The sequence below is a fragment of the Lampris incognitus genome, chromosome 18 (genome assembly GCF_029633865.1).
Source record: "Lampris incognitus isolate fLamInc1 chromosome 18, fLamInc1.hap2, whole genome shotgun sequence".
NCBI lineage: Eukaryota > Metazoa > Chordata > Actinopteri > Lampriformes > Lampridae > Lampris > Lampris incognitus.
Genome location: NC_079228.1, coordinates 14,909,247 through 14,937,092, shown reverse-complemented (window position 1 = coordinate 14,937,092; position 27,846 = coordinate 14,909,247). Strand labels below are relative to the sequence as shown.

Here is a 27,846-nt window from a genome sequence, read left to right as displayed (position 1 = left end):
TTTATTCCATCTCCATCTGGTGAGTTTTAATCAAACGTCATGAGAGGAAGTATAATCAACTCCACAAGTGATACAGGCCAGGTTACCGAAAACATAAACTCTTAATTTATTGTACATATTCTGAGACTATGCATATTTACATTCATTATTCAATGTACAGTTTAATTTCTTACATTCATCAACATGTCAGCACGATACCCCAAATATTATTCATACAAAACTCCTTTTTATTTACAATGTCTTATATCTTCTTAAATTAATCTTAGATTTGTACAACTGAAAACTATATGATGGATAAACCGTGAATGAAACATGAAAAAAATCTTGAAGATGTTGGATCAAGCTAGCGTCACACGTTGACCTGGTTTGAAAGGCTGCTTTCTGGCCTCTCCTGAACCACCGAAGGCTTCGTACCTGGAAGGAAATCATTTTCAAAAGCACAGTATTGCAATTTATTCCCATTGTCTATTATTTTTATGACATATCTAGTGGCAGCAACATGACTTTAGGAACAGGAATACACTTGTATGTTCAGTTATCTACTTAGGCCTGTGACAGGAGAGGTCTCTGAGCTCACTCAGCTTCACTATTTCAAATACAAGCTGAATAGAACGTTGATTTATTAGGTAATTAACATGAAACATCTGATGGCATTTTCTTACTCCTGCTATTAATCAGAAACATTAAACACCGACATTTAAACCTAACTTGGCGTACCTTAGATCATGTTGCATTAGAGCAAATTAGTAAAGCACTAAATACAAGTTCAGGTCTCACTCAGCAGCACTCCTGCTGTGTGGTGGCAGCTTTGAAACTCCAATTTACATGTCAGATTTTCTTCAATCTCATTTCACAAATGCAACATTGACAAGGCCTTTTGTACACACAAGTAAAACTGAGAGCTAATTGAACCAATTCAAAACCCACTTTTTTGATCAAAAAAACTGACATCTTATTTTTCTCCACTCGTGGAAATTCTGACATTGTGAAAGAACAGTGTGGTCATGTAATACTATAAAGCCATTATTGTGATTGGATTATACAGATGGTAAAATTCACACTTACAGGTTTGTGTATCTCTCCCAGTCAGCCTTGCTGAGGGATGGTTTGGTGACAGCCAGGGCTGAATTCAAGTGGGCCTGGCACAGCAGCAGGCCCGGCCGGCTGGACGTTGACTGGTTCTGGAGACAGTCCTCCTGTTTCAGCACACACATGAATGGCTATATAGTAACATGCATGAAGTAGCACACACTGGTAATCTAACAACCCTCTCCATGTCAGAACCTTACAATATAATAGATACCGATAGTTAGTAGCTTAGAACAGAATGCTGTAGAATAACTCAACATAAATCTGACTATGCTTTTTTCCCCCTCTCTCTAGTATTGTGCCAGTCATTTTGACTCACATTGGCTCTCCGGTAGTTGCTCTTGATTCTATTAATGTCCTGTAGGAGGCGCTCCATCTGCTCCTGGCCAAGCTCCTCGTAGCCATTCTGGAGGGAGGACATGTAGGCTGGGGGGAGGGAGCCACCAGGTCCATGCAATGATGCCCCTGTAAGGTCATGGGTCATGGAGTTGGGCCCAGAGACACACTGGGATTTCTGGGGGGGGGGGGGTTGTTGAGAGAAAAGGACAACACAGAGCGATGAGGAAGAAAAATGCAAATCCAAAACAAGCAGGAACTGCCTGGCTGAACCACAGCATTGACCTCTGCATTTATGACAAAATACTTGTTTCTGTGTGTGTGTTTTGAATTAACGACTAAGTGTAAAAGTCAAGTCTCTCACCAGTCCCAAGAGCGACGGGTTCCCCGACTCCGACTCAAACGAGCTCCCAAAGTAGAGTCTCCAGACATTGCTACAGTGTTGCTCAGCCTCTGCTTGGAGCTCACTAGGCTCCAGCAGAACCATGGACTGGTCCAGTCCCAGGGCAGGATCTGCCTCCCCGGTCAAGTCATCGGAACCACTACTGTGATTCAGGAAGATCATGGAGGACAGGCTGACGTCGCTGTCTGAACCGGAGTTCAGCTCCTGATCACCCCACGGAAATAGATGGACAAAGATTTAGTGGCACAGGCAGCTTATCTGCTCTGGTTCTATATAGGTGGACAGAATAACTTTTTTTTTCCAAAGGCAACACAGATGTGAAAAATTGTGAGCCAACCAAAAAGCATAACTGTTATGATATAAAATGCATGAACAGATTTAATACCCCCCCCTTTTTTGGGATTTTTTCTCCCCAACTGTACATGGCCAATTATCCTCTTTTCCAAGCCGTCCCGGCCGCTGCTCCACCCCTCTACCAAGCCACGGAGGGCTGCAGACTGCCACATGCTTCCTCCGATACATGTGGAGTCGCCAGCCGCTTCTTTTCACCTGACTGAGGAGTTTTGCCAAGGGGACGTAGCGCGTAGGAGGATCACGCTATTCCTCCCAGTTCCTCCTCCCCCTGAACAGGTGGGAGGAGGATTCGAACCGGAGAGCCCCGTGTTGGGAGGCAAAGGAATAGACCGCCACACTACCCGGATGCCACAGACCAGATTTTAACAGTGCTGTTCAAGCTGTTTCTGTCTTTTACCGTGAGGCTGTGAAACCAGCAGATAAAGTAACAGCAATTAAAATTACACAGCAAACTCCCATTGCCTACCAACATGGGGATCGCTGGTTCGAATCTTCGTGTTACCTACGGCTTGGTCGGGCGTCCCTACAAACACAATTGGCCGTGTCTGCAGGTGGGAAGCCGGATGTGGGTATGTGTCCTGGTCGCTGCACTAGCGCTTCCTCTGGTTGGTCAGGGCACCTGTTGGGGGGGGGGGGGCTGGGGGGAATAGCGTGATCCTCCCAAGCGCTACATCCCCCTGGTGAAACTCCTCACTGTCAGGTGAAAAGAAGTGGCTGGCGACTCCACATGTACCAGAGGAGACATGTCGTAGTCCGAAGCCCTCCCCGGATTGGTAGAGGGGGTGGAGCAGCGACCGGGACGGCTCAGAAGAGTGGGGTAATTGGCCAAGTACAATTGGGGAGAAAAATGGGGAAAAATCCAAAAACACAAAAAAAGAAAAGAGTCTCTAAGGAGAGAGATGTGTTCAGAAAAGTAGCATTTTTCAAAGTGGGGATAAAAGTCGTATATATGAGGTTTACCAGTACTGACATGCAGAGTGCTGGTCCTCGTGCTGCCATGGATAGCCTCCAGCTGGGCGTTGTAAAGCAAAGCCTTCAGGTCTGCACCAGTGAACTGCTCTGTGGCCGTGGCCAGCTGCTCCAGGTCCACGTCAGCAGCCAGGGGGATGCCAGCACTCAGAGTTCGCAGGATCTCCACCCGAGCTTCCTGCAAGCAGCAGAGGAGAGGCACTTAACATACAGTGCATCTGGAAAGTATTCACACCCCTTCACTTTCCCCACATTTTGCTATGTTACAGCCTTATTCCAAAATGGATTAAATTCCTTTTTTCCCTCATCAATCCACATACAATACCCCATAATGACAAAGCAAAAAAGGTTTTGTAGAAATTTTTGCAAATTTATTAAAAATTAAAAACTGAAATATTGCATGTACTTAAGTATTCACACCCTTTACTCAGTACTTGGTTGAGGCACCCTTAGCAGCGATTACAGCCTCAAGTCTTCTTGGGTATGAAGCTACAAGCTTGGCACACCTATATTTGGGGTATTTCTCCCATTCTTCTCTGCAGATCCTCTCGAGCTCTGTAAGGTTAAATGGGGAGCGTCGCTGCACAGCTATTTTCAGGTCTTTCCAGAGATGTTCAATGGGGTTTAAGTCTGGGCTCTGGCTGGGACATTCACAGACTTGTCCCGAAGCCACTCCTTTGTTGTCTTGGCTGTGTGCTTAGGGTCGTTTTCATGTTGAAAGGTAAACCTTCGCCCCAGTCTGAGGTCCTGAGCGCTCTGGAGCAGGTTTTCATCAAGGATCTCTCTGTACTTTGCTCCATTCATCTTTCCCTCGATCCTGACTAGTCTCCCAGTTCCTGCCGCTGAAAAACATCCCCACAGCATGACGTTGCCACCACCATGCTTCACTGTAGGGATGGTATTAGCAAGGTGATGAGAGGTGCCTGGTTTCCTCCACACGTGACGTTTGGCATTCAGGCCAAAGAGTTCAATCTTGGTTTCATCAGACCAGATAATCTTGTTTCTCATGGTCTGAAAGTCCTTTAGAGGCTTTCTGGCAAACTCCAGGCAGGCTGTCATGTGCTTTTTACTGAGCAGAGGCTTCCGTCTGGCCACTCTACCATGAAGGCCTGATTGGTGGAGTGCTGCAGAGATGGTTGTCCTTCTGGAAGGTTCTCCCATCTCCACAGAGGAACGCTGGAGCTCTGTCAGAGTGACCATCGGGTTCTTGGTCACCTCCCTGACCAAGGCCCTTTCCCCCTGATTGCTCAGTTTGGCTGGGCGGCCAGCTCTAGGAAGAGTCCTGGTGGATCCAAACTTCTTCCATTTACGAATGATGGAGACCACTGTGCTCTTCAGGACCTTCAAAGCTGTAGAAAAAATTTTTTGCACCCTTCCCCAGATCTGTGCCTCGATGCAATCCTGTCTTGGAGGTCCACACACAATTCCTTTGACTTCATGGCTTGGTTTCTGCTCTGACCTGCACTGTCAACAGTGGGACCTTATATAGACAGGTGTGTGCCTTTCCAAATCATGTCCAATCAGTTGAATTTACTAGAGGTGGACTCCAATCAAGATGTAGAAACATCTCAAGGATGATCAGTGGAAACAGGATGAACCTGAGCTCAATTTTGAGTGTCATAGCAAAGGGTGTGAATACTTATGTACATGCAATATTTCAGTTTTTTATTTTTAATAAATTTGCAAAAATGTCTACAAAACCTTTTTCGCTTTGTCATTATGGGGTATTGTGTGTAGATTGATGAGAAAAAAAAGGAATTTAATCCATTTTGGAATAAGGCTGTAACATAACAAAATGTGGGGAAAGTGAAGGGGTGTGAATACTTTCCGGATGCACTGTAGATCTTAAAGACAACATGAAACTGGCATTCAGAGCCTATCTTGCTTCTGTAATTTCATGTATTTTCAAGCAAAACAGGATATTAGGGCAGGACAAAACATAGGGAAGGCTCTGATTTGAGCCTTCAGGATCTGATTGTTGTGCAACTAATGGGATTAGATTATTAGAAATGAATGAATGATGCTAGCTGAACTGACCTGATCAGGGGGTGGGCAATACAGGGATTTGTCCAGTCGACCAGGTCTCAGCAAGGCTGGATCTATCAGGTCTGGCCGACTAGTGGCTGCTAACACATACACACCTTGCAACAAATACAAACACAGTCAGGATTTTGCCACACTAAAATACATGAATGATCTGCAGCACTAACAAGTCTATGACTATCAATGTGTGACTATTAACAGAGCCTGTGACTCTCTTATGTTTGAATATCGAATACTTGACTCAATGACCAATAACAACAAATTAGGGACAAGGCTCATATCTACTTTCATTTCTTATGCCTAGCATACTTGACAAGCTATACTGCAACTTGTGCTATATCACCCTACCCTGTAGTCCCTCTACTCCATCCAGCTGGGTGAGGAGCTGGTTGACCACACGATCAGTGACTCCTGTGCTGTCGTGGCCCCGCCTGGGGGCTAAAGAATCAAACTCGTCAAAGAACAGGATGCACGGCTTGGCAGCCTGGGCCCTGGAAGAGGAGAGGTGAACAGACAGGGAGAGACTGAGGTTTATCAATCAATTTGAGCAGTTATACAGGGACAATGCCTATGAAGACACTTCATATGTTACCAGCTACAACTACCTACTGAAGAGGCCTATTTGAATAATGGAAATGGCAAACATGTAGGGAGAATTATTGTGGAATAACCTCTGAAAGACATCTCGGACACCTTGCTCACTTGCTCCGATGTACTTGCTGAGAAGTTCAGGCCCCTAAGGGGGAAAACAGTAACAGCAAATATTATGCATCATTGAGTTTTTAACAATAATACTGTTGATTTTTTACAGCGCTTTTCAAAATACTAAAAGACACTTTACATATGTTAAAATAAACATAAAAGCAATGCACCAAAAATATGAAACACACAACATTAAATCACACATTAAAAGCAATTCTCAAGAGAAGAGTTTTTATTAATGATTTGAATATGGACAGATTGGTGCAGTCTGATGTGTTTGGGGAGGGAGTTCCAGAGGGAGGGGGCAGCTATGCAGAAGGCTTTGTCATCCCAGGTCCAGTGCGCTAGAGGAGACAGGAGGTTGGTGTCGGCAGAGCAAAGGCTGCGGGAAGGAGTATGGTAGTGGAACAGATCAGTGAGGTAGGAAGGGGCCTGGTTATGGGAGGCTTTCTCAAAGAGATGAAGAAATTTTAATTGGATCCGTTGTGGGACAGGGAGTCAGTGGAGGACAGGGGTGATGTGGTCATGGGAGTGGGTGAGCAGGCAGGCAGCAGGAGTTCTGGATGTACTGGAATTTGTTTAGGACTTTGGATGATGAGGCATACAGAATGCTGTTGCAGTAGTCAATTCTGGATGTGATGAAGGCATGGCCTTTTATGGGCAAGACAAATTTCCCTTGGGACAAATAAAGTAATCTTGAATCTTGGATCAAGGTTTCAGCAACAGAGATAGAGTGACTGGCAGAGACGAGCCATGTTTTATTAGGTGGACAGGGCGGTTCTGGTGATTTGATTGTGGTGTTCAAAGGAGAAGTTGCTGTCGAAAATGATTCCAAAGTTGCGGATGTGTGGGGAGGGAGACAAGAGTGGAAGTTATTGATGGTAAGGCAGAAGTTGTGAGTGGTTTTGGTAAGGGATTGGGCCCAATGATGATCATGTCAGATTTATCACAATTTAGTTTGAGGAAGTTGGCTTGCAGCCATGATTTGATTTCAGTGATGCAGTTGGTCAGACTGAAGTAAGTTGTTGTGGTGATGGATTTAGTGGATATGTGAGCTGGGCGTCATGGGCATAGCAGTGGAAGTGGAGACCCTGATGACATATGATGTTACCAAGAGGGCATATGTAAAGGATGAACAGGAGAGAACCAAGCACCAAACCCTGGGGGACTCCTCGGGACAGAGGAGCAGTGAAGGACGTGCAGTTGTTGATGCTGATGAACAGTTGTCTGTTTGAGAGATATGACTTTAGCCAGGAGAGGGCAGTACCAGTGATTTTTAGGGAGGATTCAAAGCAAGAGAATGGTGTGGTTGATGGTGTCAGAATCTGCAATGAGGTCGAGGATGACTAAAATGCTGAGGTGGCCGGAGTCTGCAGAGAGGAAGAGGTCATTTGTGCTTTTAAGGAAGGCTATTTCTGTGTTGTGCTGTGAGCGGAAACCAAATGGTTTGAACAGGTCGTTGGAGATGAGGTGAGCTTTAAGTTGGGAGGCGACAATACATTCTGGTATTTTGGGGGGGGGGTTCCCCCCTTTTTCTCCCCAATTGTATCCAGCCAATTACCCCACTTTTCAAGCTGTTCCGATCAATGCTCCACCCCCTCTGCCATTCCAGGGAGGGCTGAAGACTACCATATACCTCCTCCGATACATGTGGAGTCGCCAGACACTTCTTTTCACCTGACAGTGAGGAGTTTCGCAAGGGGGACGTAGCATGTGAGAGGATCACGCTATCCCCCACAGTTCCCCCTCCCCCCTGGACAGGCGCCCCGACTGACCAGAGGAGGTGTTAGTGCAGCAACCAGGACACATACCCACATCCGGCTTCCCACCCACAGACATGGCCAATTGTGTCTGTAGGGACGCCCGACCAAGCCGCAAGTAACATGGGGATTTGATCCGGCAATTCACGTATTGGTAGGCAACGAAACAGACCGCCATGCTACCCGGATGCCCACATTCCAGTATTTTTGACAGAAAGGGGAGATTGGAGCTAGAATGGAAATTGCTCATGATATCAAGGCTGAGTCCAGGTTTTTTTGTGGGTGGGGGTAAAAGCAGCCAGTTTAAGTATATGGGAGACTGAACCAGAGCTGAAGGAATTAATGATTTCTGTGATGAGTGAAGAGATAGCTGGGAGACAGTCCTTAACCAGATTGGATGCGATGGGATCCAGAACTTAAGTGGAGCTTCGCATCCCTACCATAAAGTTGGACAACTCCATTGGGGACACGGGAAAACTTTTACAGGGGCTGAGTGGTAAAGGGAGAAGCGGTAGGGTTGCTGTAGACGGAGTAAATTTCAGTTTGGAAAAATTAAAAGAAAGAGTTGCACTTTATAACTGTAAAGCCATTGGAGGAATTGTTTCTGGTTTTGAGACGTTTATTGTGGAAAAGGGAGCCTTGGGGTTGGTGGAGTCAGTGTATGAGTTGTGAGCAGCAGGTGGACCGGGCTGTGATGAGAACATCTTTGTATTGTTTAAGGTAGTCTGTGTAGGCTTGGAGATGCACTGTTAAACCAGTTTTCTTGCAAAGTTTTTTGAGCTGGCACTTACAGGATATCATTTGATAGAGTTCAGGGGTATAGCAGGGAGCTGATTGTGTGAACGAAAATATTTTGGTTTTAATGAAGGCCAGCTGATCTAGACAGGAGGAGAGTGAGTCATAATAATTGACAAGATCAGAGGGATTATCAAACAGCCATAGAGGGGAGGTAGACATTTTACTGGCAAAAGAGGTAGCTGAGGAGGATATAGATTTGAGATTTCTGAAGGATATTATGCATTTTATTTTTGGGACGTGGATAGGGATTTCAATGTCCATGGTGATTCCCAGGCGGTCAGAGTTATTGACGTTGTGGTTGGAGAGTTGATATATTGTGAGACCAGTGGAGCAGACCAAATTCAGAATGTGGCCGTGGCTGTGAGCAGGAAATGTGATATGTTGTGTGAAGTTGAAGCAGATTTACAGTCAGTGTCATCAAGGTGGATATCAAAATCACCCAGGACGAGAACGGAAGGTGAGATGACACATAGCTGAGTCAGAAAACCAGAGAAGTCAGAGGGAAATGAGGGGTTTGGCCTGGGGAGGTGGTAGATAACGGCAGTGACTGGGACTAGAGAATTTGAAGGCAATGTGTTCGAAAGAATGAGCGGCAGGAATGGAAACGGTGGATGCTTAAATGTAAACAGCAGCAACACCATCTCCCCTTCCCTCAAGACGAGGTTTATCAATATGTGAATCCTGTGGGTATGGGCTGGTTTAGTGCAAAATAGTCCAGGGGCTTATACCAGGTTTCAGTGAGGCAGAGGAAATCAAGGTTACTGTCAATTATACATTCATTCAGAATGAGGCTTTTGTTATTGAGTGAACAAGTGTTGAGCAACACCGGTTTCAGATGATGTTGCCTTATGATAAGTTGTGAGGACTGAGGAAGGGGACAGAGATTGAACTGATTCACATGTCATTAATTGTGGTAACAGTGAGGGTAATGATGTCTGTTGATAATACTGTCAGGAATGGGAAGAGGTAAAACAGCAGTCATTGTTGTGGGCAAAGGAGAAGAAGAGGATTCAGGAAGCCACATGTTTGACGTGAATAGTCAATCCCGTGTTTACTGACTGATCGAATAAAGAAAACACCTACTCTTCTGACTGAGTGTCATTAAAAAGCAAGTGTCATTCATACCTTAATGCTGATGAAGTTCATACTGCTGTCCTTGGCCACGGCACCGGCCACCAGGGTTTTCCCTGTACCTGGGGCACCATAAAGAAGAATCCCAGAGCGATGGCGAATGGGAAGACTGGAGAACAGTAAGGGATACTGCAAAACAAAGGAAAAACATGACCTACAACAGAGTACAATGGCATGCAGAAAATGCAAATAAATCGCCTCAATTTCAATTAATAGAGCACCTTGCATAGCTTACTTCAGCTAATCCTCAACAAACAATATTTTAGACCACCCACATCAATTTTTGTCTGTGCTTTATTTTCCAAAGAGAATTCAGCATTTCTCTTCATTAAGGGAAATTCATTAGGTCAATATGGGTCTGTTTTTTTTTGTTTGTTTTTTTTTTTGGCTGTTTAGTTCAAAAGGTGGTTCATCAGTTTGATGGCGCAAATCTTTATCCAACTGTTTCGGTAATGTTACTCTATTGCTTCAATTTAAACAAAGGTATAATGTAACTTGTCATTGACAAACTTGTTTCACAAGCATTTCACACAGCTTGTTAAATGCTAAACAAGTTCAGTGCTACTTATTTTACAAAGCACTGTACTTTGTTGACATCAATTCAAAGTGTACTTTAGAGGACGTAGGCCTTAACTAACTTTTGACTGTAGCAGCAATACCTACCAAATTTTTCATATGTTGCACTTCAGCAGTGAAGTACTTTGCTAACCAGAATGTGCTGTGCAGATCAATGATACAATTTGTTGGCAACAATTTTTTATTATCAGTTTTTTATGGTTCAGTTGTCTAAGGACCTACTCTCAACCAATCAGAAGACAACCTCGTCTTCTTTCCAAAGAGACTGACCTTAGCAGGAAGTAGTACGGTGTCCATCAGCTGCTGTCGAATCTCTCTCAACCCACCCACCCCCTCCAACCCCACCTTGCTAGGGGTGTGGAGACTAACTCCCCACATTGAGGGAGGGGTAAAGCCCTTCAGGGCCTGCAAGAAGTCTCTCAAACACAGACTCACACCTGGAGTGGACAGATGACAAACAGGTAATGCATTAGAGAGAGAGTACAGTATATGAGCACACATTATTATCAACAGTGTGAGCTACTCTGAAATCTTATCTGAAACTGTCCAAGATGCTTGTTGGCTAAACTTTAAAAATGCACTGTTTAATAAATACAAACTTTTGAAAACACGAGTTGATTTTCATATCCCAACCCTATCCTTTTTTAGAGTAGAATTTTTCTGAGTAAAATTTTAGCTTGACTTGACACTTAAGTCAACCGAGTTACACGGCCCTATGTAGCAGTGGTTGTCTGATTTAGATTTTGGTGCAGAGCAGTAGTTTTCCACCTTGGCTGCTTCCTCCTGTGTGTACAGCACTGGCGTGAATGGCTCGCTCCAGCAGCACTGCCAGGTCACGGGCCACGTAACCCTCTGTCTTCTTTGCAACAACTCCCAGGTCCAGAGTATGTAGTGTCTCCTCTGACAGGCTGGTCTTCCTGAGGATCAGACAACGCAGGATCTCTGCTCTCTGGGCCTGGTGGACATCAGCACATAAAAACACACACAAGAAATAACATGATGCTTTGATAAGGTACTTTTTGATAAGTCAGCACTGCACTGCACTGCCTCTGTGTGTGTGTGTGTGTGTGTGTGTGTGTGTGTGTGTGTGTGTGTGTGTGTGTGGACCTGGTCAGGGGGTTGGATGTGCACAAAGCCCTGGAAGAAGTGGGATCCCTGCACTTCAGTCAGGGAGGGGTGGAGAGAGTGTTCACTCTGACTGGTAACGATCAGACACACTAGGCTGGAGTTAACAACCAGCTCATCCACCACATCCATTAGACCTGGATGCACACATACAGAGCAGAGGAACCCATATCGATTACAAATGTTGTCTGTGATCAACAACAATGATGAACTCAAACTCATTAAAACTTCAGGAAGTTAAAAAAATAAAATCATATTTTACTCTGAGCGATGTGCTGCCGCAGCAGCGCCTCAGGCCCATGCTCATGTTCTGGAGAGGTTGGTGCCCCGGTCACATGATCCAGGTCATCCAGAAGGACCACCGAAGGCTGCCTCCATACAGCCTGTTCAAAAATCTCCTCGAGCATCTGTCTCACAGTTTCTGCTCTTTTTCCTTGGGGGAAAAATAACTGATAAATAAAATCACGTTTGGATACCTATTTGTCACTGGCATGCTTAAAGCCAGATGTGTACTGAATATGTTGTGTACTCCTACCTTTCAACTTTTTGCAGTGCACCATCTCTACATGTGCATCCAGGTCTTCACTAGCCTTTCTGCACAAAGCTCTGGACAGTGTACTCTTCCCACTCCCCTACAAGGACGCAACATAACACACAACATAAACCCACACCATTTGTGTACCCTGCTAACAACACTGACCAAAATACCAATATTAATAGTTACTATGCTCATATAAAACCATGGACTTGTGTAAAAATTATAATATTCTGAGGAGGTGATGGCGGCTTTGCTTTCAGGGCTTCTTGACAAAGGAGCTTAGGCTGGCTAAATGAGTATCGCCTTTTAAACCACATTCTTAAACTCCCATTTATAGTGTTAATTGGGAAAATCTTACACTAATTGTCCTTAACCTCGCCTTTCTTATGTACTGCTTTTGTTTTTATGCCTCTGGCTTTGCTTACATGGCTCTTTACTCCTTAATGTGGATTTAAAGATATCCAATGGAGTTTTTGACTGCTAGTGGCGCTATAGAGCGCAGTAAGAACAGCATGTCTTCATATTGTTTGTATTACATGTTCTCCCAGCATGCATACAAGGGTGCACATGCATGCCACAAGCATGGGGGTGATGTCTGCAGGCATAAAACCAAAAGAAGAAGACGGCATGTTGATCACAGGAAATGAAGCGGCCACAACAAAAGGAAAGAAACCTAAGGCTGACTTTAATACAGAATGGCGATAAAAAAAGGACAAAGAAAGGTATCATCATATTGCATCATACTGGTGATGCAACGCTTCAGCTGGCCGTGGTAGTGTGCTTTTTTCCACCGATAAAAAGAAGATTGCAAGCCGATGCAACAATGAAGCTTTCAAACGATCTGGAAAAAAAGGCTTTCAGAGTGTTTTATAAAAAAGGTAGGAAATACATTCACACTTTAGTTAAGTTTCAAGGCCACACACATTGGGCCCAATTTATCAGCATGTTTGAAAGGTTTTCCTGAGTGATGTGCAGTATTTATCAGATGTTCAGCGGCATTAATTTTGCACGTACACACAATGACGAATACCAATCATTTGTAAATCAGAAGTGCGTTCCCACAACCTTCTTTATCACAAATTAACACAATTACCCCGCCTAGAGACGCCATATAAGGCACAGCAAAACACCCACAAAGACATCTCATGTGAGACAGGGTCAAACCAGTAGAAAAAAAAATTCTCAGAGGCAAAGGGAACAACAGACATAGCTTTAATGTGCACAAGTGCAGTCTGTGACACAGATTACACAACAGGCAGGTCAGCAAGGTTTGACACCCAGTTGGGTGTGTGCACAGGTAAATTTAATGTAGGTTTACAATTTAAAATATAATTTTAATAGTTTTACAATTTAAAATAAAAATTTAAGGGCCGTCCGGGTAGCATAGTGGTCTAGTCCATTGCCTACCAACATGGGGATCTCTGGTTTGAATCCCCATGTTACCTGCAGCTTGGTCGGTAGTCCCTACAGACACAATTGGCTGTCTGCAGGTGGGAAGCTGGATGTGGGTATGTGTCCTGGTTGCTGCACTAGTGCCTCCTCTGGTCAGTCGGGGCGCCTGTTCGGGGGGGGTCGGATAGTGTGATCCTCCCACGCACTACGTCCCCCTGGCAAAACTTCTCACTGTCAGGTGAAAAGTGGCTGGCAACTCCACATGTATCAGAGGAGACATGTGGTAGTCAGCAGCCCTCCCCGGATTGGCAGAGGGGGTGCAGCAGCGACCGGGGTGGCTCGGAAGAGTGAGGTAATTGGTCGGGTACAATTGGGACAAAAATCCAAAAAAAAATCATAAAATGTTTTGCACAATCCAATCAAATCCTGAAGGATCAAATCACATCCCTCCCTATGATGTGTCCCACCCTAACATCCTGTTTCACTGGGAAATACGTCACATTCAGAAGCAAGAGATGTTCCGGAAGCCGTGGATTGGCAAATTCGTAGAACACACTCAAGAGGCTTGGTATGTGTACCAAATCTCACTTCAAATGGATTTGCAGTGTGGCCTTACAAACACAGAAATGTTGGAGCTTTATTTTTAGCGACACCATGTGGCCAATTCAGACCTTATTCCATAAGGGTCCTTATTTCATAAATGTATGTGTGCAAAGCGCAAGTCCATATTTACCACTGATTTACAATCTCACGTAAAATTCAGCAAAGGAAAAAAACCCATATCAAAACGATAAGGGTTTAGCTCCCTCGGGGCTTTCGCCCCTTATACAACAACAACAATAATAATAATAATAACAATAATAATACCTTGGCTCCAGTGATGAGCAGAGCTCCACCCCGGAGGCCACATCCAGTGGACATCAGCTCTCGTGAGAGTGGACTACCCCAGAGGTTGTGGGAAGTAAACTCGAAGCCAGTTTTACTCAGCTCATCCACTCCACTGGTGGAAGGAAGAGGGAAGGAAGAAATGGGAAGGTTGAATTAAGGGTCCTTTTGGTGACCACTGTGCTTTATCATTTCACAGCCATAGGAGCGTGTAAGTGGTGAGGACTGGCTTACCCGAGAGTATTCAGTGAGGGTAACTCTATGTCTGGTGTGTCCGCTGTGGCTTTCACTGTTGCTGTGGTTACTGGCTCTCTGTCCACCTGAACGTGTTGAGTAATGGGGACAGTGAGCATTCTGAAAGCTTGCAAACATCACAGAGGCTTTCCATTTGGGATATGCACAAACCACAGGAAGTCCACTGACATGAGGACAATGAGAAAAAAATGAAAATATGCATAACCATTACCTGTATGTCTGTCTTCTGAATAACAGTTGGTTCCAGCAGAAACAACTGATCGGGGGGCTCATTTGCCAATTCAGGCTTCAACACAGTCAATGCAAACTCTAATTTCTCTAAAAGGTATTGAGAGGAATGGTTAATGCTTATTTCATTTCCAAGAAATGAAGAGTATGCACATCATCAGATTTTAAACCACTTAGAATGATATCTAACATATGAGGAAGGGTATGACATAGCCATGTGAGGCTATAAATAAATTTCCATTAGGGACATAAAGGAAATGTATGCATGAATATTTGCATGTATTACCATCATTTTCATGCAGGAGGACTGTGCTGGAGCGTGCCCTCAGACAGGCGAGTGGTTCATGACTCTGTGTGTGTAGCCAGCCTAGGAAAGCCGTCTGGATCTGCTCGTCACTCTCTTCAGGCTGTGACCATGAAGAACATAGCAAACATCACATATCATCACATCCAATCACATATTCCAAGAATGGAGATGTCTGCCTGGTATCTCCAGCAATCTTGACAGTTGTACAAACAGGAAGCTTAAAAAATATAAACTCCAAACTGATCCTGGATGACTTTGGTGCACCCATAAGCACAGACCAATACCCTGCGATTATGAGGAAATCACAGGGTAGCAGAGTTGGTCTGCATATCAATACAGCAGCTGCTGGTGTAAAACTGTTATTGCAAGGGAAAGGATTTTCACCCCCTATGTGGAATTTGACTGTTTCTTTGAGACCTTTTTATCTACCTGGGGAGTTTCCCCAACTCTTCATGTCTGCTGTGTATGTTCACTCATGGACTGACAGTCACTGACAAACTCGCCCACGCAGTGCAAAAGTACATATCACACCCCCCAGACGCACCTCACATTGTTCTCTGGGATTTCAATGAAACACTTTGGACAAAATCATGGGTCCTTTCTGAATGCATATAAGGCATTGCCAAGACCCCTAATAGGGTCAACAGACCACAATGCAATTCTCTTCTTGCCAGTATACAAGCCAGTGCTGAAGAGGGAAAAGGTAGTGATCAGGTTGGTACAGAAATGGACCGGAGAGAGTGTCCAAAGCTTGCAAGGGTGCTTTGAATGCCGACTGGGACTCATTTAAAAGAGACGTGTAGATATTAATGAGCTCACTGATTTTTTTTTGTTTGAGATACTTTATTGATCCCTGTGGGGAAATTCCACTCTGCATTTAACCCCATCCTAGCTGTGTAGCTAGGAGCAGTGGGCAGCCGCCATGCAGCACCCGGGGGCCAACTCCAGTTCGTCTTGCCATGCCTCGGTCAGGGGCACAGACAGGAGTATAAACCCTAACATGCATGTCTTTCTGATGGTGGGGGAAACTGGAGCACCTGGAGAAAACCCACCGCAGACACGGGGAGAACATGCAAACTCCACACAGAGGACGACCTGGGATGACCCCCAAGGTTGGACAACCCCGGGGTTCAAACCCAGGACCTTCTTGCTGTGAGGCGACAGCACTAACCACTGGGCCACCGTGCCGGCAGTTATATTCAGTTCCATGAGGATAGTGTGATACCCAAGGTTAAATTCCAGATTGACCCAAATAATAACCCATGGGTGACCAAGTCCTCGAAAGCTGTTTTAAATAAAAAGAAACTAGTATTTTATAAGGGCAATAGAAAGGATATTAGGCAGGCTTACCGTGGCCTGAAACCTGAAATCCAGAAGGACCAAAATGAATTATGAAAAGAAAGTGGAAGGCCAATTTACCACTAGAAGTTTAATGTCAGCATAAAAAGAGATTAAATCGATGGTCAGTTTGCAGAGAAATACTAGTGGTAACATTGCTTGTGGCAGTTTTAATAACAATAGAGATTTACCAAATGGATTAAATTACTTTTTTATGAGAGTCAATGCTCATGATTTTAAAGAGGATTGGGAAAGCATCTGATCTAGGATGGAAGACAGTAATGATCAACTACCAAACCTCTCTTCTGAAAACTTTACAGGCGACTCAAATCAGGAACAGTCCATGCCTAGATAGGGTGAGTGGTCGTGTTTTAAAATTACGCTCCATCCAGCTGTGTGACATCATTCAGTAAATATTTAAAGCATCTCTTGATAGCCATACTATGCCAGAGGTTTGGAAAAGGGCTACTGTGGTACCAATTGCGAAAAAGAAGAATCCTAAAGAAATGGATGACTTTAGGCCAGCAGCTTTCACCTCCTTTGTGGTGGTGAAGCATTTTGAAAGACCTATATTATGATGAGAACTGAGCACATGTTGAATTTATCACTATTGTGCATGAAGATGTAAGGGGGGGGGGGCGCGTCCGGGTAGCGTAGTGGTCTATTCCGTTGCCTACCAACATGGGGATCAGCAGTTTGGATCCCCGTGTTACCTCCAGCTTGGTCGGGAGTCCCTACAGACACAATTGGCTGTGTCTTAGGGTGGAAAGCCAGATGTGGGTATGTGTCCTGGTCGCTGCACTAGTGCCTCCTCTGGTCGGTCAGGGCGCCTGTTCGGGGGGGAGGGGGAACTGGGGGGAATAGCGTGATCCTCCCGTGTGCTACATCCCCCTGGCGAAACTCCTCACTGTCAGGTGAAAAGAAGCGGCTGGCGACTCCACATGTATCGGAGGAGGCGTGTGGTAGTCCACAGTCCTTCCCGGATCAGCAGATGGGGTGGAGTAGCGACCGGGACAGCTCGGAAGAGTGGGGTAATTGGCCAGATACAATTGGGGAGAAAAGGGGAGGGGGTAAATAAATAAATATTGTATAGAGGAGTTGAGGATGCCGTAGTAATGCAGCTCAATTTTATTTGCTAGCATCTGTCCGGTTACTATTAGTAGAGTTCTCCTCTGCATTTGACACCATCCAGCCCTATGTTTTAGTTAAGAAGCTTCTGTCTTTTAGATTTTTTCTACTAAATAGAGTTGAAAGCCTGATTGTAAATGAAGTTTGGAGTGGATCAGCATCCCTCTGCCACTGGCTCTCCCCAAAGGTGTGTCCGCTCCATATTACTGTACAGCTTATACACAGATGACTGCAGATGTCAGCACAAGAGTAGACATATAATGAAATTTTCTGTTAGATGCTGTAATTGTTAGCCTACTCGACAATAAAGAGAATGAACATGGAAAAGTTGTTGAAGATTTTGTATGGCATAGCCGATCTTCATTCCTCGAATCGAATGTCCACGAAACCAAAGTTACGGTAATCGGTTTTAGTAACAAAAAACCGCCACCTTGTGTTCACAAGGTGCCGGTTTTGGGTGATTGATTACAAATTTTGATGACGCTGATTGATGAAAAAAAAAGTTGAGCCAAAAAAAGTACATCCAGCCACTAATATATGGGTACAGTCTTGGATGACAAACTGCACAGGGAGTCGAACAGAAATGCAATCAATGCCAAAGCCCAACATCGCATGTTTTTATTGCGCAAATTAAAGTCCGTTGATGTTGACGGAACGGTTCTGACCATTTTTTTATAGATCTCATATAAAGACTTTTTTTATTTTTTGTGTGGATTTTCTCCCCCATTGTATCCGGTCAATTACTCCACTCTACCAAGCCGTCCCGGTCGCTGCTCCACCCCCTCTGCTGATCCGGGCGGGCTACAGACTACCACATGCTTCCTCCTATATACATGTGGAGTTGCCAGCCGCTTCTTTTCACCTGACAGTGAAGAGTTTCGCCAAGGGGATGTAGCGCGTGGAAGGATCACACTGTTACCCCCAGTTCCCCCTCCCCCCCCGAACAGGCGCCCTAACCAACCAGAGGAGGCGCTAGTGCAGCAACCAGGACACATACCCACATTGCTTCCCACCCACAGACACGGCCAATTGGGTCTGTAGGGACGCCTGACCAAGTTGTAGGTAACACGGAGATTCGAAGTGGCAATCCCCGTGATGGTAGGCAATGGAAAAGACCACTACGCTACCCGGACGTCCTGGTATGGTAATCTTAATGTCAAGTCCAAATCCCAACTGCAGAAAATTGTCAGCATGTGTTCTAAAATCGCTGGGGTTGGACAGCTGTGTCTTGGTGCTTTATAGGATAAGGTGGTGTTGCTGAACAACACCAGTATACTGGCTGACCATCCTCTGTATGTTGAGTTTCAGCCGCTCCCCTCCAGGTAGGTGGTCATACTCCTCAAGTTTAGACATGTACGATCCCGAAGCTCCTTCACTCCTAAAGCCATCGCTGCCATGCAAAGCTAAGGTGAATGTATGTTGAACACATTGTTGCTGCTTTCCAATTTATTTCCAATTATCTTTTATTGTTTATCAATGCATTTTAACAGGCAATGCAAGCCGTATGTGGGACTTTTATATTAGTAATGTCTTTTGCTGTCACTTTGGTCATTTCCTCTATTTATGCATCAAGTTCTCTATGTTTCTTCTATGTTTTATATTTGCCTGTCTTGCTTGTCTTGTTCAGTGTTTGCCTTTTAATCTTGCTGAACACAAATTTCCCTTCGTGGACATTAAAGAGCTATAGAATATAACTTCTTTGGAGGGAGAAAATATTTGCTCATTAACACCATGCTGTCACTATAGAAGTGAGTCCAACTCAAGACCAAAGGGGAGGGTACAGAACTCCTGTAAAGACTGACACCAGAACAGTGCGAGTCCAGTTAACATCATTACTCAAATTGTAGTAGCCTTTAGTCTACTACTTCTACTACTACTGCTACTACTACTACTAGTAGAAGTAGTAGAAGTAGTAGTCTACAGTAAAAGTCAAAAATTCACTACACTAAAAAACTTAACTTTTTTTTTTACCCTACCAAAAAAGGAATGTTTGAAACTCCAATAAAAAAAGAAAGAAATTAAATTAAACTGCACTTTACTGATCTCCTTAGGGGTGGTGTGATATTCACACACACCAAAAAAAAAGAAGAAAATTCAAGTCTTGTACTCAATAGGTCTTGAAAAATTATGAGTCCGCACCGTCTGTCACCAAGTCAAGTCTGAGTCATTATGTGGTGAAGTGCCAGATGAAACTGAGACCTTCAACATCAGGACACAAGACCACGCTCAAATACGGCAACCCAGTACTCAAGCCACTCACCAGCGGTTTTAAGGGCTGTAGGTGAATCCTGGAGGCTACTTTGGCCGTAGATTTGACTGGCTTCATTCTCACTATCGAGTGGGGGATGACATTGAGCCGTGTCATCAAGTATTGTGGGATCTGAAAAGAAAGACAATTTTGTAGGATGCATGGCTGTATCTCAACTGAGAATTCAGCTCGTGGATAAATGAAAAGTACCCATTACTCTGTAAGCCACAGTTGGAATACTTACCCAGATACCTCCACAGTGGACTTCTCTCTTACTGGAATGTCTGTGCTTGCCTTGTAGCTTGTCTACATGGTGACACACCGTCCTGACCACTACGGCCTCCTCCACCTTCTCTACCTCCTGTCCTTTGTCCCCTGGGGTAGCAGCAACTTTAGAAACACCTGCAGTCTTATTTTTCTCCATGGCCTGTTTGGCCCTGTCTCGGATTTCTTTAGGGGAGGGGACCTTGGAGAGCAGGCTGTATGTCACTGCAGGCTGGCCTCCAGTCGACCAATCATCAACATCCTGACTCAAAGGAAACAAATGGACTGCCCCAATTGGAACATGACTTATAGAGCAGAGAGACCCAGGAGGCACACGGCTCACTCTATAGGTGGAGTCATTGAAGAGGGTGGGGATTGGGGGGACAGAGGGTCCCTCCTTCACAGGGTCACACCTACCCTTTAGCATGTCATGCAGCAGGTTCCTCAGGTCTCCAATACCCCCCCACTGGCGGCTTTGAGGGACCGAGGGGGTGCAGTCAGTGGAGGGGTTAAAATTGGTCTCACGAATGCTTTTATGTAATGATGATGAACCCGGGGGAGGAAAGAGGTCGTAGTTTGGCTGGCTGTAAAGTGGTTGGTTCTGACTAGCTCTGGGAGGAGAGCTCACAAAGTTGCCCGTTCCACTGCGGCTCTTGGGAGTGATAACTAACTCTGTGAACTGCTCCAGGCGACCGTAGGGTGCAGATGGCAACAGTGATTCTGCAGAGGGGAGAGAGAGAAAAAAAAAAGGCCAGATTAGAAACACTAGAGCTCAAGAAATCCATTGTCAGCCCAAGTTTATTCCACTGCAATTCTGTTTTGTTGATGCACCGCTCCACTTTTATGTGAAAATGTCCCGTTCGGTAGTTTTCCCATTAATCGTTTTTAAATCCAAAAGTTCCTCAGTGATGGAAAACTGAGCATCCACCCCCTGGATGAAGACAGAAAACTGGGCAGTGTCCGTCCTGTCTGTACTCTCACCTGCAGCCAGTGAATATGAAACGAATTCCTTGGCTTTAGGTTTTAGCCTGATATGTAAGTCGGAGGCCAGCTCGTATCCACCTGACTAGCCATGGTATTTCGGGAGAGGCTGATATTAGCAAATGCCTGCTTCTTGTTGGGACATGTAACATTACATACTTTTTCATGCAATTTTTAATAAACTCTCCCTCTGTGAACAGCTTGCATGCTCTTGCTATTTCCTCTGCTATTATAAAGCTTGCCTTCACAGCTCCCTCACACTGACTACACTGTTGATATGAGTAAACATGTTTTGCTGTTTTTGAAGGTTGTGTTTTAATTTTTATGTTTCCACAATGCTCAAGCTTCATTTCGAAATGCCTCCGAAGGGTATACTCTTTGAAAACTGCCAATGACTCTTGACATACAAGACACATTGGCTTTTGTTTGAATTTACAAAATAAATATTGTGTTTCCCATCTTTCTTGAAATTTTCAATATTCATTGTCCAATTTTCTTTTTTGACCATTCTTTATGCTAGCATTTACATTGATTGTATTGTAGCCATGGGGCGGCACAGTGGTGCAGTGGTTAGCGCGGTCGCCTCACAGCAAGAAGGTCCTGGGTTCGAGCCCCAGGGTAGTCCAACCTTGTGGGTCGTCCCGGGTCGTCCTCTGTGTGGAGTTTGCATGTTCTCCCCGTGGCTGCGTGGGTTTCCTCCGGGTGCTCCGGTTTCTTCCCACAGTCCAAAGTCATGTAGGTCAGGTGAATCGGCCATACTAAATTGTCCCTAGGTGTGAATGTGTGTGTGTGAATGTGTGTGTGTGAATGTGTGTGTGTGTGTTTGTATGTATGTTGGCCCTGTGATGGGCTGGCGGCCTGTCCAGGGTGTCTCCTTGCCTGCCGCCCAATGACTGCTGGGATAGGCTCCAGCGTACTGCGACCCTAATTAGGATTAGCGGCTTTGATAATGGATGGATGGATGTATTGTAGCCTCAGTAGCCTATTTGGCCTCTGATAAAACTAAGAGTGGAGCGCAATAGTGCCTCCTGCGTTTCAATGCTGTATTGTCACATACGTAAATTTAAACACCAGTGCACGGGCCACATTTAATTGACTGTCATAATTTATTTGTGGGCCAGATTAAAAGCAGTGGAAGGCTGTATCTGGCCTGCGGGCCTTGATATTGACATATGTGATTTACAGTCAAGGCAAACAAAAGACACAGATGCACAGTTACATACAAGACAAAGAACACAGGAAAAATCAAAGAAACGAGGACGAGAGTAGGAAAACAAACTGGTGCATTGGTCAGTGCACGGAGCATGTGTGTTAGTGTCCTGATTGGCAGTGCCTGGACAGCATGTGGACAGCAATCTGGTATGCGGACCACCATTACAGAAGTGTGTGTGTGTGTGTCTTTTGCTGGAGGGCAGCAGTGATATTGGGATATGATCCAAAAACTGCATGACAATAAAAAACCATGGAAACACTGACCGATTCGGATGTAGATGACAGTGTGCTGGTCCACCCATATAGGGAACACGGCGTCCTGGAACACCACTCTGATTTGGTCCAGCAGCTGCTGCTCCAGACCTGCACTGTGAAGCTCCTGCGGGTGTCAGACGAAGGACACGGCCAGTAAAGCAACACTTCTTCAAATATGAAGAGGGGCCAGAAATGGGTCACAGAGCTTGTAGGTTTTCTTATGACAAGAGAACAAGCACATTTTATTGAGCATCCTGGGGAAGAGAACGTTTTTATTCAGCCTGGGATCTCATACTTGAAAAGTTTAACACTCCCACTGGAAGGGAATTCAATCAAATCTGTTGCTGTCAGTCGATACATCTTAAACAACACCTTCTATTCAAAGGCATCAGGTGATGCATAAAGCCAGTACGCTCACTTACCAAAATCTCCCAGTCATCAGATGACAGAGGCTCCACAAACACCTGATGTACTGACGAGACCTGCTGACAAGGCCTAAGAAAGCCCTGAGGGAAAAACATTAAACCAGTCACCATAAATAACTCCGGTTTGTCCTGAGAGTGGCTTACTACAGGCAAGAGAAAGTTCTTTGTATCATATGGATAGAACGCAATAGCCACATGAAAAACTGGAATTTCTAACCAAGGACTCCTACCTGCTCGCCATCTTTCAGTCCTAGTTTCTGTGCCAGCTGGCGACACAGCTCCACCTTATGGTTGTCCTGGTTTGCAGCTCTACTTCGTGTCCAGCTGAGGAACACTAGCGACCCATGACCCCAGGACAACTCCAAAGCCTGGTTCTAAAATTTACAGACACAAATTTGAAGATGAGCTTATAATTACTCTGATAGTCATTAAAAGTAGGATTTTTGTCAACAATTACTTTTTTGTGATCTAAGTACTTCATGATCATTATTTTTCTATGTTCAATAGTGTGCAAGTTCCTTTCCTCTTAGAACTTAGCAACCTACTCCTCTGTGGTTGTCGATGACATGAAGTTGGTTTTGGAAGTTTCAAAGATGCCCCCCAACATTTCTTATTTGCTATAGTTGGAAAAAAAGGATGGAATTCCACACTCAAGCAAAATACTTTTCAAAAGAGTGAATTCTTCATTAATGACAATAAATATGAATGAAAAAAACACTTTATTTGACATTGTATTCTTACATGAATGTGTTTTCTGCATTTAACCCATCCTATTGTATAGGAGCAGTGGGCAGCTGCAGCGCCCGGGGACCAACTCCAGTTCTTCTTTCCATTGCCTTGCTCAGGGGCACAGACAGGAGTATTAACCCTAACATGCATATGTCTTTTTGATGGTGGGAGGAAACCGGAGCACCTGGAGGAAACCCACGCAGACACGGGGAGAACATGCAAACTCCACACAGAAAGGACCTGGGATGGCCTGGGGTTCAAACCCAGGACCTTCTTACTGTGAAACAACAGTGCTAACCACTGGGCCACTGTGCCGCCCAAATATTTTAATGACTGACAGCAGGATAAGCGGTTTGGATAATGGATGGATGGATGGCTATAGAATGGAATTAAATTGTTATACAACATTGTTGTCATCAATAAAAATTCCATTCTTTTGCAAAACAATTTATTGGGTGCAGACCTCTTTCCTTTTATCTCCCACCTGTTGTTTTCCTGGAACTAAAACGTGAGAAGGACTTCTCTTTATATTTTCAAATGTCACAGATACCAGTAGCCCTCAACTAACCTGGATGCAAAACTACTGTGTTGCACTGTAGACCCTTCCCTTCTCGAAGCCCATTTAAAATTTCTGAAGCTTTGTCGCCACCAAGTGTAACTTCACAGAATTTCTACAACACTGGTGAAAACACAGCAACTGAAACGAATAGGCTAGATATCAATTTCAAAAGCTGATTACACTTCAGCTAGCTTAGCTTTATTTAAATCCATGCATTTCTACAGGATGTTTTGCAAAAAAAGTGGCAATAGTTTAATAGCGATTACCGGGGTGTTCTACACAATAATGTTTTGGACCGTGTCTAAAAATGTTAGTAATATTTGATTTTCCATTCCATCCATTTTCCAAACCGCTTATCCTGCTCTCAGGGTCGCGGGATGCTGGAGCCTATCCCAGCAGTCATTGGGTGGCAGGCAGGGAGACACCCTGGACAGGCCACCAGGCCATCACAGGGCCGACACATTCACACCTAGGGACAATTTAGTACGGCTGATTCACCTGACTTACATGTCTTTGGACTGCGGGAGGAAACCGGAGCACCCGGAGGAAACCCATGCAGACACAGGGAGAACATGCATACTCCACACAGAGGACGACCCGAGACAACCCCCAAGGTTGGACTACCCTGAGGCTCGAACCCAGGGCCTTCTTGCTGTGAGGCGACCACACTAACCACTGTGCCATCGTGCCGCCAATTTTGGATTTTGATACACTAATCCCCATAGGGAAATTATGCTCTGCATTCAACCCATCCTAGCTGTGTAGCTAGGAGCAGTGGGCAGCCACCATGCAGCGCCCGGTGACCAACTCCAGTTCGTCTTTCCAATGCCATGGTCAGGGGCATAGACAGGAGTATTAACACACTGCAGACCCGGGGAGAAGATGCAAATTCCACACAGAGGTTGACCTGGGATGACCCCCAAGGTTGAACAGTCCCGGGGTTCGAACCCAGTACCTTCTTGCTGTGAGGCGACAGCACTAACCACCATGCCTCCCCAATAATCATTATTATATTTCATAATGTTGCAAATACTCTTAAAATGTGGTCAAAATTACCCAAGGAAATACTACCATGTAATCTTTGTTCTCCTTCAATCTCTCAGCCAAAGCAGCAATATCTTTTGTACATGATTATTTATTTAGTTTGCAGAACACTTCCCTAGTTATTCTGAAAGTGTTTGGGGGAATGATTTGGGATTGGACATAACAGAACACCAGTGGGAAGACGCCTTGAAGAACATATACATAAAGCATCAATATCTATCAGGCATGGGCTAATACAGCCCAAGGTACTACATCGTCTTCATTATTCTAAAGTAAAACTTGCTAAAATATATCCTAAGGTAGACTCTATTTGTGACCGATGCAGGCAGCTCCCTGCTACTCTGGCACACGTGTTCTATCTCTGTCCTAAATTATCTAAATACTGGAAATCTATTTTCCAAACTCTATCAGATGTTTCTGGGCAGATGATAGAACCTGATCCTTTGACTGCCATATTCGATGTCCCAGAAGAGGATAGTCCTCTTAGAGGAGCTACTTAGACCACTGCATCCTTTATAATGTTATTAGCATGCAGGTTAATTCTTCTAAACTGGAAAAACCCACAGCCTCCCAGTTATATTTTATGGTTGAGAGACGTCATACAGCACTTAAAACTAGAGAAACTCTGGTTTATACTTTGTGGTTCTGCTGACAAATTTGAGAAAATGTGGCGCCCTTCCCTGGACTACGCTGAAGCTACGTTTTAAATCTCCTCATACTTAAATTTAATCCTCATACTTAAATTTAATTAAAAGTTATAAACCTCCTCATACTTGCTGACCTTCAGTCATTGTCATTACTGTTGGACACGCGGCATCAATGAGTCTTTTCATGTTGAATTCTTAAGCAACTTGAACCCCCACCCCCACCCCTTTTTATCTTTCGTTTTTGTACGTTTTTAATCTTTTTCAAGTTCAAATTCAAGTTGCATTTTTATAGTGCTTTTCTAGCTGCAACAGCCACTCCTTTTTGCTTTTTTTTTTTTTTTGCAAAACACAAAACCATTATTTACATTGAACGTATCTGTAAAATTGAAAACCAACAAACACAATTTGAAAAAAATTACCCAAGAAAACAAAACCAAAAATAGAAAGAAATCATAACCTACTTTGACACTGTTCAGCCAGGTTAATTGGTAATACCTTGATAATATAAGATATTTCATGCCCAACCAGCACCACAAAAAGTAGTTTACACAAACACATCCAGTAAAAGGAGGCAATTCCACAGCCACTCCTTCCTACAGGAGCCTGAAGAAAGGCAAGGCCCAGGCTTTCTATGACTTTGGCAGTATCTAACCTGAAGGCAGTTCATTTTATTGTAGTAAATTTACCTTGCTGATATCGCCGATCAGATGTCTCCCCATCACCTCATATTCTCAACAAGAGCGGCTCTTGTTACCCGAAACACAGAGCCTTCTACAAGTTGCCTCCATCACTGTTGACACAAACCACTAACTTCTGTCCTTACTACCAAGACTTTTCATGCAAAGCTATCGTACAAGGTGTCACACTGTAGCCATAAACCAATCCAGCCGATCTGCACTCAACACAACATTCAGCAAACCAAAACCTACCTGCAGTGAGAATGTATTGGCCTACCTCATTTCAAACCCTCCATGTCCACCCCCTCCCCTACATAGCCTCCACTGGCTGCCAGTGGGCACTTCTGGCAAATTTCTGCTGTTGGTGTACAAAGGTGCAGATCTACAACCCCATGATGTCAGACTGTAATCCAGGCCTACACACCGGCTCAAGCTCTGCTTTCTGGCACTTCCAGCCACTGAGCTCCTTTCCCTATGACAGCCTGCTCGTTGCTGAAATTACCTTCCCTGTCTAGCTACAGCAGCTGAGTCACTCCATCAGAGGCTGAAAACACATCCCTTCACCTAATCCCCAACACCATCATATAGTATATACCCTCTCCATTCAACCCTCCATTCCCTCAACTCTCACCACAGCTCTCACCTAGCTGTCAATCTAATTGGTTTTCTTGGACTTCCCTAGTACACGATCACTGAGGCCACAAGAATACTTTCATTGTACTTTTGGTGAGCTAGGTGAAAGTACGGAGTGTATTCCACGTTTGTATTCGTTATAATTCTCAGAATGTAGTAACGCAAACATGACAACATAAAACAGAGACTGCTAAGTGCCTCATAGGGTTTAAATTGTGAAAACAGTTTAAAACACGGAAACAGAAAGTATAGTCGTTATATTTTAAGTCGTTGCGAGGTTTTAAGATAGTGACCAGTTAATATATATATATTTTTTTAAAAACCTTCAGTATCAAATTGTCTAGTACACGAGCTCTGCTCTCGAGCTGGCAAATATGACAATGAGCCTGTTAGAAATATGAACGAGCAAATTACTTGATAAAAGCTACAGTCTGTTGAAACAGTGTGCTGTGCTAGCCGACATCGCTGCTGGATGTTTTCTTACGTCATGTCTCATGCTGGCTGGCTAGCGAAGCTAACTTACCTCCTGCAGTGACAGGTGCGTTATTAAGTTGGAGGGAAGGTGAAGAAAGCAGTTTTTGGCGTTGCTAAATATCACCGTAACGGGCTGGATACCCATGACTGCCAAACATCACGGTCACATAACCTGGCAAGCTGAACGTCAGCTAGCTTGCGTTTATGATTAACGCTAGTTTAGCTATTGATCAACGCTGCACTCATAATCGATCGACGTGTTCCGTGCTCTGCCAAGGCCGAAGTAGATGAGCCCTCAAAATACGATCAGTTGTACTTTTATTTTTGAAATGTGCAAACCG

At 44.5% G+C, this 27,846-nt stretch overlaps 1 protein-coding gene across 1 annotated transcript; it reads right to left on the bottom strand.

The window, feature by feature from the left end:
- Nucleotides 1-27,650, bottom strand: pex1 (peroxisomal biogenesis factor 1). Its single transcript, XM_056297975.1, has 24 exons — nucleotides 27,555-27,650; nucleotides 22,973-23,116; nucleotides 22,740-22,823; nucleotides 22,327-22,441; nucleotides 19,850-20,589; nucleotides 19,618-19,737; nucleotides 14,871-14,991; nucleotides 14,568-14,674; nucleotides 14,336-14,421; nucleotides 14,084-14,216; nucleotides 11,822-11,918; nucleotides 11,549-11,719; nucleotides 11,269-11,423; nucleotides 10,930-11,116; nucleotides 10,432-10,598; nucleotides 9,580-9,714; nucleotides 5,866-5,930; nucleotides 5,543-5,685; nucleotides 5,189-5,292; nucleotides 3,153-3,329; nucleotides 1,790-2,032; nucleotides 1,409-1,603; nucleotides 1,066-1,196; nucleotides 1-414 (listed from the first exon to the last, which is right to left on the bottom strand). The coding sequence occupies exons 1-24, from the start codon at nucleotides 27,648-27,650 to the stop codon at nucleotides 339-341; spliced, it is 3,792 nt and encodes a 1,263-aa protein (XP_056153950.1). The 3' UTR covers nucleotides 1-338.
- Between the last annotated feature and the right edge of the window lie 196 nt (nucleotides 27,651-27,846).

What these genes read in the sequence shown, in the direction of transcription:
- pex1 (XM_056297975.1), bottom strand. Translation starts at nt 27,650, where the DNA reads ATGGGTATCCAGCCCGTTACGGTGATATTTAGCAACGCCAAAAACTGC. An exon ending in TGGAGTAGAGGGACTACAGG is followed by an intron (nt 5,293 to 5,542) that starts GTAGGGTGATAT and finishes ATTTGTTGCAAG; the next exon opens with GTGTGTATGTGTTAGCAGCC. An exon ending in GCAACTACCGGAGAGCCAAT is followed by an intron (nt 1,197 to 1,408) that starts GTGAGTCAAAAT and finishes GTGCTGAAACAG; the next exon opens with GAGGACTGTCTCCAGAACCA.